Source organism: Kryptolebias marmoratus, linkage group LG10, assembly GCF_001649575.2.
Source record: "Kryptolebias marmoratus isolate JLee-2015 linkage group LG10, ASM164957v2, whole genome shotgun sequence".
Classification (NCBI taxonomy): Eukaryota; Metazoa; Chordata; class Actinopteri; order Cyprinodontiformes; family Rivulidae; genus Kryptolebias; species Kryptolebias marmoratus.
This window is the reverse complement of record NC_051439.1, coordinates 15,796,584-15,809,628: the sequence shown is the minus strand read 5'-3', so window position 1 is coordinate 15,809,628 and position 13,045 is coordinate 15,796,584. Positions and strand designations below refer to the sequence as shown.

General features: G+C 38.8%; 1 protein-coding gene and 1 non-coding gene across 4 annotated transcripts in view; one reads left to right on the top strand and one right to left on the bottom strand.

The window, feature by feature from the left end:
- The window catches only part of arhgef10 (Rho guanine nucleotide exchange factor (GEF) 10), a 39,773-nt gene that overhangs the window by 1,868 nt on the left and 24,860 nt on the right, over positions 1-13,045 (top strand). The window contains exons 2-9 of one of the 3 annotated variants that reach the window (XM_017418800.3): positions 4,757-4,851; positions 8,513-8,896; positions 9,571-9,915; positions 10,844-10,880; positions 11,035-11,123; positions 11,417-11,473; positions 11,879-12,066; positions 12,855-12,914. In XM_017418800.3, coding sequence (XP_017274289.1) covers positions 4,815-4,851; positions 8,513-8,896; positions 9,571-9,915; positions 10,844-10,880; positions 11,035-11,123; positions 11,417-11,473; positions 11,879-12,066; positions 12,855-12,914 — 1,197 coding nt within the window. In that variant the 5' untranslated portion in view covers positions 4,757-4,814. Of the gene's footprint in view, positions 1-4,756; positions 4,852-8,512; positions 8,897-9,570; positions 9,916-10,843; positions 10,881-11,034; positions 11,124-11,416; positions 11,474-11,878; positions 12,067-12,854; positions 12,972-13,045 lie in introns of all 3 variants that reach the window. The other 2 variants (XM_017418792.3, XM_017418809.3) reach the window with 2 other exon arrangements.
- On the bottom strand, positions 7,437-7,509 carry trnaf-gaa. The gene has a single exon. It is a non-coding gene; the product is annotated as a tRNA-Phe (tRNA).

Below are 13,045 nucleotides of genomic sequence, written 5' to 3'. Positions count from 1 at the left end.
AGCCAGTTCACAAAAGGTCTTTTTGGAGCAGTAGTGTTCTTCTGGTGACATGTTGGGCTCTAAATGCCTTTTGTGTGGCTTACTGGGTGGGTGGAGACCAGTTAGGAGTGACAGCCAGGGCCGTGCATAGCAAGCTTTCAAAAAAACACCACACTGGATTTATTATGCAGGCCTAGTCGTTTATTCCTGACAGTATTTTTGCCTCTTCTATTAAAGAAGTTGCAGCCAATGTTGGGGTGGGGGGGGACCCTTCTTATTCAGAAAATGTCAGTAAAAATGCATATAAACATCCTGTAATGTGTAATGCTGTGAAATTATGGGTCACTGTGGGGGCTTAGAATGCACCACATTTAGTTTAGAAACAAAGCTTCCATGTGTTGCTGAATCCAGATGTCGTCTCACAGGTTCAGTCCCTCACACATCTGAGGCCCTCTGGGCCTCAATATTTAAATGTGTTTTCTACCACCTTCAGTTATTAAGTATCTAAATAAAACTGGGAGCTCCTCATATCTTCTCCTTACTTCCCATGAGTCAAATTCTTTAAAATGCCAGCAATCTTTTGCCTGCCTGGAAGCTCTCTCCACCCAGTTTGAGGTCAGAGAGGGTGGTGCAGTGTGCTGTGTTGGCTCAGATTCTGGGTTCTAGCATCATTTGGGTGGGGGGGGTAAACCCCAGAACTTTTTCAACAGATATATGGGTAAAAGTTTGAATTTTGTAATTCTACAAATGGATGTAAATGACTTTGGTTTTCATTTTTTTTTTCCCTAAACAAGACTAAAAGCTCTTTAGAGTATTAAAGCTAGTCAGTTAGTTTCTTAGAGGAAAACTTTTAGTAATGACAAAGATAGGATTCTTGTTGTTTTATGATCACAGATCTTTTTTGATCAATCATTCCTAATGAAACACTAACTACTGTAAGCAGCAGCAAAGATTTAGGTCCAATAAAGCAGGCAGAACCTATTTGAACTAACTGTGCAAACCAGCAGTAAAAACAAGCTCTTGAACTCTAATCGTGAAGAAGCTAGAAAGAGGTGCCTCCTCTTCTTCTCTGTGCGCTGTGGGCCATCGTCCCATCCACTCCAACAATACATTACAGTACTTTATGCCTGTTCTTCCACACTTTGTTGGACTGGGCTCTTCTGTTACTGGTGGGAGGCCTGCCAAGTGGAATCCTGGCAGAAGCACAGCAACATAAAGATTTGCAAAGTCAAATACAGACAAGTCGCCCTCTGCTGTAGCACCAGCGTCTCCTAAAGGCTTTTGTTTACGGCTTTCGGCTCATGTGTGGAATTCCACTTTTCAGTAAGTGTTCTCTAGAAAATCCAACAAAGAATGAAAACTTCTTGCCTTACTGGAATGTTTGATGTTCTTGGATAGGTAGTTCTTTATTGTCATTGTGCAGTTGCACTTTATGCACTAGAAGAACAAAATTGTAAATAATAAAAACATATTGTACTAATTTAAAAGCAAACACGATCAAAATACTATAACATACAAAAAAAGTATATAGAAATGTAAAAAGAATGTACTCTGATAAAACAAGTTTGACATGGTCAGTCAAGTATTTGCATTCATCAATACTTGGTTTTGGTTTTACACAACAGCATGGTCTGACAGATCTCTGGTTGCTGGTTTATAAAACCCAAGTTTAAAAACAAGAATAACGCCTAGATATTAAGTAAAAGCCTAAAGAAAGTATTAAAGCTACTCATTGCAAAGTATGAAATCAAATCTTTAAAAAAGGGCTATCTCGAAGAATTCCAAATGGTGCAGTTAGAAAGAATTTGCTCCTGTAGATAATAAATGTACAACTCTAAAGTGCATGACCACACTCAGTGTAAACAAAGCGCTCTGCTGAAGCTGCCAAAAACCACTTGGAAGCTATAGTCACATGACAGACCTGAGTGTAGGTAACAAATATGGCAGAGTCAGACAACTGTAGAATCTCAGAGAAGACATTTAGGTAGAAATGTAAGCGTGAGTTTGCTGCTAAACGCAAAGGAAAAGAATGAATGAGACAACTGCCAAGAATAAATAAATGGGAGTCAAACACGGCAGCCGAGCACAATAATAACAGAGCTCTTCTTTTGTAAAACTTCTGCTAGACCGGTAAATTTAATGTTTGACCTCTTTTCAGTCATTTCGGCTGTTTCCGTAGGTAAAACAACACACGTGGTCATTGGCATGCAGTCACATATTTTGTTTACAAACGTTTGATTTAAGGACACATTATCCATTGATGTGAGAAAGAACTGAGTGGATTAAGGTTGCTTAATGATTTTTTTATCTTTATTTTTTTGGTCGTCATGACTTTGCAATGAGTACCTTTTTTGAAACATCAGTGTTATGTGATTTGTTATCTATTTTAATGTGTTTCCAGAAAACAAAAAATAAAATCTTCCTTGAAATATTAGACGGATATGGAGAATTCTTGAACAAGTTTGCATCGATTTGGTTCTGTTTGGTCCATTAGATGGTTGTAGACTTGACATTAGGAGCAGTTTGTAGTTTGTTTTGAGTAAATACTATTCATACCTTTTTAGTTTGTTCTTTAACATACTCAAATGTGTTACACCATCAAGACAGATGCGTGTTTTCCTCTCTGCATAACAGCTCAGACTTCAGAGCTTGTAGGGACATGCTCAGCTGAGTCTGAGGATGACTTTACCTTTCTGATCTCTTTCTTTTTTTTGTCCTCAGTCGTTGCTCTCAGATTAGACTGTGATATGGTACCTTTTTAATTAAACGCTCAGGATATGAGCAGAGGGTTTATGAATTAATTATGGTGGCTACTCTTGCCCCGTTGGGTAGAGTTTGTCATTTACTCAGCTGTTACACAGTTTACATGTGTTACTGTTTACAATCCTGCACTGACAGGCCACACATGTAAGGAATGCTTTTGTTGAGTTGGCTTGGAATGAGACAGGTGACAGTTTGGTATTCACTACACTTGAAGTCACATCATAACACGAGCTCTGCAGGATGTAATTTAGGGAATGGTTCGTTCTGTTTTTCCTCAATAGCAAGTAAAAGAAGTAGTAGGTATGCTGTTCTGTTACTTCCATTCTGCGCTCTTCATTCTCTTACCTGCTGCCCTAAATCTCAGTGGTTTGGAAAGGAAAGGGAAAGATGATACACCCTTTGAAGCTCCTATAGGTTGTTTTCACTTCAAAACTCTGTCATGGTGCTACCTTGCTATATATATCACCATTCTTTTTAAGTTTTTTAAAGTGTGTTATATAAAGATGGAGTCATTGTCAATTGCACAATTGTATGACAATGAAAAGTAGCTGCTCCCGTCTGTCTCTGGGGATTTGTCTCCATTATTGTGCAGGGAAATATCTTGTGTGTACTCAACCTGTATACTCAACCTGTTTCTGTTAGCATTATCTGTTAGCTCCACTGTACTCACTAGACACTGGCCCTGTATGTTCACTGTCCTCTGGTCTGGCATCGAGCCACATGAGTAGGATAGAGGACAAAGAGGCAAAGGATTTCACATTATTCCTAGACAAAACAATCTTTGAGTCTCAGGATGAGTTGTCGTTCTTGTTCGCTGCACTTCTGTGGTGTGAATCTGTCTTAGATATAGACAGACTGACTGTATCCTTGTTTCTTGTATTGAAGTAAGGTTGTATGGATAGAGCAGAGCTCCTACATATTATAACAATGGCTGCTTTATGATACAGCATGATGTCATGACATTATTAACAAGCTGAAGGGGTCTGGAAATAGCACAGCTTTTTTTTTAAGGGAGACATTTGACAGAAACTGTCACCTGTTGATATGTGTTGTACGTCAGGAAACAAAACCAGGAATGTGATTTAACTCGTGCCCATGCAGGACCAAAGGGCTGTCCTGCCTCAGCATGCTGATGGTATTTCCTTAGGTCTAAATAGGTGCTTGCAATGAAGTCAACATATGATACAGGCTTTATTTAAGGAGCCAAAAGTCAAGAATGTTAGTAGATTATTGTTCTTTAGGAAAATCTACAGAATAAAAAATGCTGCAGTTTGGGATCATTTTAATGTATTTTTCACAGCTTGAGGCATAAAGTGGCCTTTTGTTAATCAAACATGATAACAGACCTTTTCTGATCTTGAACAAACAGATAATTGTTGCCTTTAGCTGTGTTTAATTGGCCAGTCTGCATTGCATTTTTAACGTGGATATGAATCAACTTGCAAAACATTAACTGATTCCAGGCCTGTAGTAAATTAGCTAATTATGATGAAGTTGAACAAAATAAAAGAGGGATGCATGGTTATTATTAACTTGTTTTGAGTTGGTGAATAAAATTTGTCTTAGCCCCCAACAAGCTAGTTTATTTAATGGTCACTCCACAGGCATTAATTAAAATGATGGCCAAGCTTATTTATACTCATGAGATTAAAAATATTTGCAATTAGCTCATGAAACTGTTATGTCTGCTTAAACACAAGCTTTAGTCCCCAGGATCAAGATAAGAGAGCTTCTTTGTTTCTATTCACTTCATTTGTTTGATTCAGCTCTGATTCAGGATATGATTTTGACATAAAAGGTACCAGGCCGTGACCAAATACCAATGCTCTCACGTTGTTTGTTAATGTCATAAATTAGGAATATAGGTGTGGCCAGGCTTTGTTGACGTTCTGATTGCATATGATGAGCCAGAAATTCTTAACTTGCTTTTTCTTTGACAAATTGGTTAGGAAATATTGTGTTTGGCAACATGCATGTTTGACTTTTATTGACATTTTGTCTCTTTGCTTTTTAGGAATGTGTGCTGCCGAAGTTGATCCCCTAAGAGCTTGTTCAGGAGAGGAGAAGCAAACATGGACATGGAAGACTTTCCTCCCCCTCCTCCTGAAAGTAAAGTCAACAAAACTTTTATCATCCAGATGTAACATATATATTTCCTTTTACATCAAGCAGACATGTGGGACGAAGCTGGTTAGCTGTGTTGGTTAGAGAGTGGTGCTAATAACACCAAATTCTTGAGTCATGGTGTCGTATATTTGTACCCAATACAAAAAAAAAAACTAGAAACACACTCCCTTAATTCCAAACAATGTGAGTAAATAGCACTCCTGTTTTGTGTTTTCTTATGAACTGTGCCAGCAGTACCTTTGTTCTTAGCTTGTTAATTTTAGTTAATTGTTGAAATTTGCAAATAATGTTAAGAGCTTGTAAATTATATGATTTTTACTTAGTTTTTTGATGATCTTTGTTTTATATGCTTTTTATTTAAATTAAAAAGGAAAAAACAAATGGTCAGTTACAGCTAAGTGTAATTGTTCACAGGAGAATGTTTCATTATCCACTAAAAACTTAAAAAAGTTTTTTTAAATTGAGACACTGTTGTTGTTGTTGTTGTTTAAAACGCGTCCCGTTAGATTTATGTACTGGCTGCTGTGGATTGTTGCGTGGCCGATCATTTCCAGGAGGGTCTGTTAAAGCTGGACAGTCTGAGTAAACAACAGATTCCTCTCTGCCACTGTGAAGTGTGTGGGCAGATGAACGAAGAGAATAAGAAGGCTAAAATGTGCTGCGCTACTGTGAATTCCAGCCAGTGTGCCTCAATACCAGGCTGTATACTGCTGCAGAAGCTCGCATGCAAACACACACAGATGTGCTTACACACACACACAGCTTCTGGGGACAACAAAATGCTTCGTCTCCAGCTGGTCAGTCACTTGCTTTGTTGCCAGGGGTGGCTTACAGGAGCGGATTGTAACCCGGTGACTCATTTCAGCAGATCATTATAGAGCACAGTGGAGATAAGCCTTCTGAACAGAATTCTCACTGTCGTTATGAATTGACAATGGGTACCTCCTCTAGTCTCTGGGTCACATTTGCATCCTTCAGTCTGATCTTGTTCCTCACATTCCCACCAGATTAAGAATACAGACAGAAATCCCCAAAAGTGATGCTTTTTATTTCAGTTTAGCATTGGGGGGGATTAGAAAAACTGGAAGCTCCTCACATGAGTTATTCCTGTTTTTGTTGCTGTAGTCATGTATGTACTTGCACTATAAGATCAACTTCCAACATGGTTTATGATTAAGCTGGATGCACATACACCTATACAGCCCGCTCTCTGTCATTTTTCCACTAATATAAGGTGCTTTTTTTTTTTACCCAACAGCACCCAGAACATAGACAACCTGGAACATTTTTCAAGGAGCTAAAAGAGCATTTCAGCTCTGAGTTTGCTGCAATTCGCACATGTTCTAATCTTTAGAACATAAAGTGCTAAACAGTTTGCAGATCTTGTGGCTCCAAATTGCTGCTTTGTCATCAGAACAAAATATGGAGATGATTTTCTTCCTGCTACGTAGGCTGTTCAGGAGGAAGGGAGGTTCCGCACTACTCTCTTAAAACCTGTTAATAAATGAACGTTGCATATATGACCAAGTTTGAATCTTGTGCTTTTGAACATTAATGACTTTTTTTTTTTTATGTAACTTAACGTTAATTCCATTTATGGAGCAGCCATCTGCTGTGAGGAGTTTTAATCTAAATTAGATTTTAGTATTTTTAAAATCTGTTCACCTGTTTGAACTGTATTTGGTTATTTCTGGCTGTGGTGCTCTGAAGGGTGTCTACAATAAATATTAATGTCAGTAGTAAGAGTGGTAGTGGTGTGAAGATTAATGCGAAATAAGTGAAACAAAGTGGCTAAAATAAAATATTCCATCCTGAAATTATTATTTTGTAATTTAAGGCTGAAATTTTTTCATTCTGGATCTTTCCCTGGTTTCTGCACTTAAAATGGTGAAAACAAAGAAAAGATCTATTAGATAAAATATAATCTGGGAACAGTTCATGTGGCTGGCATTGGATATATTCACAACTGAATGTCAGCTTTGAATTAGAGCCAAGCAAAATCGAATTAGATCAAGACCTGCTTCATTCTAGCTCTCTGTCGATGATATTAACATGATTATTGATCCCTCTGTATTTGAATTTTATTGAGTCTTTTTGAGCCTTTCTGGCTGTGAACTAGCCGTGCTTTATCACTTCGCTCCACGCAGTTCATTGTTACACAGGAGGGGAAAAGACTGATAACATCTCAGTTTCCAGGTTTGCTCTTTGCCCCCTCTCTTTTCTCACACCGCCAGTCATGGATGCATTTGGAAATGGAATCACAACGCTGACCTGGAACATTAGTCCCAGACCGTTTTCTCACACAGAGAGGTGGAACAGCTCTCCGTCAGAGCCTGAGGGAGACATGGTGGTGATTTAAAGCTGTGTGCTTTACTATCGGCGACTTCAAAGGTTTTGTTCTGTTGCCTGGGGTTTCTTTCAGTTAAGATTTACTTGATAACTGCTGATGCAATGTATTTTAAAAAACGTATCTGTTATATTGTTAACCACGCAATTGCTTTAAATGCTATAAAGACAAATTAGCAACTGTTATGACAGAGGAAACCCTCTCTGTGTCGGGTTAAAAATGCCAAAACCCAGGATTGAACCAGGGACCTTTAGATCTTCAGTCTAACGCTCTCCCAACTGAGCTATTTCGGCACACCCACCAGTGTAGTATCACATTCTCTTGGGGTGGAAAGGAAATTGATTTGGCGAGGTATTTTCTGTTTTCATTGGGGATGCAGTCAGGATATTAGTGACAGAGTTTAAATAAAACTTTAGACTGAAGGTCAATACAGTTAAGCTGCTCTGGTGGTGAAATGTGCCCCCGAAGAATCTGTGGCATCTGTGAGCAGCAATGTGACAAACACTGGAGTTACTGAGACCCAAAAGAAAATGTTGCTTCTCTTTATATTTTTGCAAGAGCTGAAGGATTAAACATTGTGAAATACTGTTTGGTTCATGCTCTGTTAAAATGATTGTGTACCATAACATAGATTTTAAGTAGATCTATTTGGAGAAAATGTTTTTAAGACTTTGTCTGTTTCTGAACCCCTAAATCAGTCCCACAATGCTGTTGTTAGTCTTCTTGGAGCCAAATTAAGAATCCCGCTGATTTGACAGATGAGTTTGTATGTTCCAGCTCATTTAACCAACTCTTAGTTTCTTGGCTCAGTTGGTCCCACACTTTTTTTTTTTCATCACATGAGAAATCATTTAAGCCCAGGCTGTACTCTTCACTGAAGGGAGTTGAAACTTTTTTTTCCCTTTGGCCTAATTGCAGAGTGGAAACTGGAAAAATACTTCTTGTTTCCTTCCTGTCTGCTGCCAAGTGATTGCTCTAAAGTGGATGTGACGCCTTTTTTGTGAAGGTTACAGTAATGTGTATTTTGACACTAAACTGTCTTTGCTATAAAGCAAAGCAGCTGATGTTCTGTTTTTTTGGTGCTAATCCTTGACGTAAAACTTTCTGTAAGAAAACTCAGCCCACCCTTAATTATTATTGTGTAATATTCACTTGAACCGCTTGTAAAATATCTGAAAATGCTGATATAAAAACTACAAGACTGTCTATTTTGTTTTTATTAATTTAATCAATGAAAATGTTGATATTGAAGGGATCTAATTCCTCAGCTGACATCTCTGACTCTTCCATATCTAGTGTTAGCAGACAGCAACCCATTTGAAGATGAAGACGAGGGAGAAGCTTTTGATTTTGACGACAGCGGTGATGACATCCCCGAGGCACTTCCACCTCCTGAAGTTCTCATCAGCGAGGATCAGAGCAAGCTCAGCTCTGTGGCCAGTCACCCTGAAGGCTATCCCAGCATCTTGGACCCTCCAGCACCTTTCTCCAATACAGCCTCATCGTCAGCAGACCCTACAGCTGCGACGAGCAGATCCTCCTCAGCAGGTGGAGCAACAACAGAAGCCGGAGGGACATCTGTTGCTGAGGGGACTAATGACAGGGAAACAGATTTACCACCACCTCCATCTCCACCTCCTCCTCTTGGTTATGACATACAGACAGATCCCAAAAGTACAGGTTAGTAAACCAAAGTGTTGACGTTTTACTTGTGGCTTTAGTGAGAGTATTTGATCTCATGTCAGCTTTTTTGTTTGGGATGAGTCGTCCACACTAAATCTGTGCTTAGAAAATGGTTAGTTGTAAATGGTGCCTTTTAAATGCAGTACAGTTTTCTGTTTTGGCAGTAATCGAAAATTCCTCACATTCTCCTGGCATTCTGTATTTTTAGTATCTGGCTCCCATTCGGTTCTTCAGCTCAGGCTAAAGTTTGGACATAAAGAAGGGCTGTCTCCTCCTTATGACACCTTGTATCTCTAACTGCCTGGTGGACATGATCTGCTTCTTATCACTGAAAGTCCTGACAGCAGCAGGAGGCAGGATTAGCCTCTGCTTTTTATCTTTCCTCATTCATCCTGTAGTATTGTAGCAGAGGATTTTACAATGTTCCAGCTGTTACTCTTTTGTGATCAAAACACATTTAAATAATTTTCGTCATTGTTAAGCTCAAACATTGGAGAGTCCATATGCTCATGTTCATTAAACATATCATTCAGAATGATCATGCTTTGCCGCAGTGTTTTCATTGTGATGCTTTTAAACCTAAAACAAGGTAGAAATGCAATCAGAGGGGAAATCAAACTAAAATATGTACAGTCTGAAAACTGAAAACTGTATCTTTTCTCCCTCACTAGGCACTGAAGGCCAACAGGCAGCCATGAATGACCCTGACCCTCCTCGGGAGTGCCTCAGGACCTCCTCCCAGGGTAAAGTCAACCCCTACTCTGTGATTGATATCACTCCCATCCAGCTGCAGCAGCTGGACCAGCAGCATGGACCCTCCTCTTCCTCTTCCTCACCAATGGAGCCAAAAGAAAGGGAGGGCGAGGTCCAGGATGTCCACCCCGGCTCCCCTGGCGTTACTTCAGGATACTCGGTTCCTGTGCCATGTGGCTACGCGACCCCCTCTGGGGTGCCGCTCATCAGACCAGCCTACACCACACCTGTCATCATTCGACATCTCTCCATGGATGAAGATGGTAAAGTAGAACCTGCAACCGGGGAACATTTGAAACGACTTCTCTTCATAAGAGTTTATGAAATAATTCTAAACTATAAGAATGCTGATCAGAAAATGATCCCGAGTAGTTCCGAGTGTGTTGCGTATCGAAGCTTCGTCACGTACCGCTGTCTCAGCTGCTTCCATCCCCTGTCCTTTCTTCTCTTTTGTTTTTCCTAAAGCCTTGCCACAAGGAAGTAGGAACTAAATTTAGACCTCCCCAAAGATCTGTGTTGGCTGTGAGGATTTTCCGGTTTCTCTGAAATCTTGCAGTCCCAGCTTGTGGACTGGCAGCCTCAGCAGCCTAATTTCACTGTTATTATCTTACCAAGGTCATGCCATGCTGAAATACTCAGTTTTATTTGAGCAAATGGCTTTGAAATGTTTGGTAGTCTTGAAAATGATTTAAGTCTTAATTAGAAAGATTATTTTTACTAAAATAAAAATAACTACATTATCACCTTGTCATGATATTTTTAGGAGAACAAGAGCACAGCAGAAATCCTAAATTAGGGGCATGCCGAAGTGAAATGTGTGAAGCATTTGCAATAAATATTTTAAGTTTTATATTAATGGAGTCATTAGTGACACCTAGTGGCAGATTTAAAAAACTTTGGAAAGTGAAAAATAGTTATGCATGTTCTGCTTTTACAATGCAAATCACTGTGGGGAGTGTGGTTGGAACAAGTGTTGAGAATAGACTTGTAATTTTTATAATTAGAAACATAGTTAATCCTTTTGTTTTGATGATGTATTGGGTTTGTTTTCTGAAGAATATTATGCAAATATTGCTTTAAAGTTTGGTTTAAAATAAACTATAGGACCTTAGAGGGAAGCTGCTGGCAGAATACTGTACTGTATATTGTTATACGTTTTCTTTATGTAACGTTTTATCTTTTCTGTTTCAGTGAGTGTCATAGGGACTAGCATCACCTCTGCTGATAGGTGCGTCCCATAACACACAATCACAACGTGCTAGTATAAATAATTTTATATATTTTGAATCTTTTTAAGAGACATATGTAAGGTATTCTCTTCATTGTACAGTTACAGGAAATGTCAGGGTAAATACTGACAGAAGTTGTATTGTTTTTCCAAGTGTTTTCAGTGAGGAGTATCCACCTATTACAGAGGAAGATGCTCTGGCTAAATGGGCGGCAGATCCTGCCAATACTGCTTGGATGGAAAGTAAGGGATGATGATTAACATCCAGTTAAAATACGGCGATACTGCTGTTTGGATTGTCTCAATTCATGCCTTCAGACTACCACTATCCTTTTTTCGTTTTCTTTTTGACACAACTGTATTCCCAGAGACTTCCTTCCCTTTTTTGTTTGAGGAAGCAGGCCCTTGTGTGTGTGTGTGCCTGCTGTTCTTTTGGATCTTTCTTACTTTTGTTCTGATTGTTGTGTGAGTAACCCAGGTGTCTGTTGTGAGAAGCAATGAATTAACTGTTGTGTGGTTTTCTACATGTTGTTCAGGTCCGGATGAGGTGATCTATGATGATGTGCCCAGAGAGAACTCTGACTCCAACACAGGTTCGTACTTGTTCTTTTTCACGCTGAGATTTTACAAAATCACCAGGTTCCTGTCTGTACTGTGCAGTTTAGGAGCACTGTTTGTTTGGTTTCCATCTCGAGTCTGCATGCTGTAATAACTTATTACTGTGACTGAAAACACATTAAGACTATCAAAATTTATATATTTTTATTCTTTAAACATAAAAAATAAACATTTATTGTATTCTTATCTATTGTTCTTACATGCTATTCAATATTACATTACAAATCAACTTTTATGAAGATTGTCTTTAGTTAGAAGGTTCCATTATTGTTGAAGGTGTTCTAAAGAAATCAATATAAATCTATTTAAGTTACTTAAGGGTGTAACAAAGCTGCGGTATTTCTTGACATCTTTTATGTCTGTGCGCTGGATTCGCTCAGATCCAGATGAGATGATCTACGATGACGTGGAGGTGAGTGAGGAAGGCGGCTGCAGCAGCTCCCTCGACAACGGCTGGAGCTCTAGTGAGTTTGAAAGCTACGACGAGGCCAGCGACGGAGAGAGTCGGCCTGAGAACGGCCTGCCCAATGCCTTCCTGAGAGGAAAACCACCACAGAAGAAGATTCATGTGAGTATAGTAATACCCCGCCATTTCCCAGCATGGCTTCCTGCCAGTAACCAAGTCCTGTGTCAATATATTGAACAATGCTTGCATTTTTTTCCCCCTCTACCTTCCATATATCTGTTTCACACAAATGTCTAGTTAGATAAGTTACCACTATATCTGTGGAAAATTATTGTTTAATCAATTGTACTGTGATATTTATGTGCTGAAAATGGATATTTGACAACTATAGGCATAAAAAAGTATAATAATTTTTACTTTGAATTGTTTTTCACTTTGTGATGAATCATTGATGCAACAGAAATGAGTCCCTAAAAATCTCTTCAATCATCTAAACAATTTGAAGTTGTGGACAAGTAATATAGAAGATTTTGTAACTATTGTGAATTATCTAAATACCGAAATGAGTTTCATGATTTTTCATTTTAAATGTTAAAATAAAACAAAATGGTCCAGGAAATAACAATAAGTAAAATGTGTTTTTGGGTTGTCTAAAACTAGCTGTTTCATTAAATATTTATACAGTTTTTGTAATTTTTTTTAATTAAAAGAATGCACTTAATTTTCTTTCATTGCCTGTGAGAAGAAGAAGAAGAGAGGTGCCCATGGACATAAAATCTTAATATTTTGCTTCTTTTTTTTTAACCAAACAACACTTGAAGGATATTATGTCAGGATTCTAACTCCAAATACTAAGAAAAGAAAGTTCCCTCAAGCGAGTTCCCTGAAACCCTGAGGTGAAACAAAATTCTGAAACCATAACCAGTAACGCTTGCTTTGCTTTCGTTTAGCTCTCCCAAGATCTGACACGCTTGAAAGAACACTATGAGAAAAAGATGAAAGATCTAATGGCAAGTACAGTGGGAACGGTAGAGCTGCAGCAGTTAAAACAGAAACACGAGCTGAAGGTAAATTAGCCGAGGCTCACCTCATGTGTTTTGTGCTAGAAAAATTAGTCTCGCCGTCTGGCTAACTCCACTCT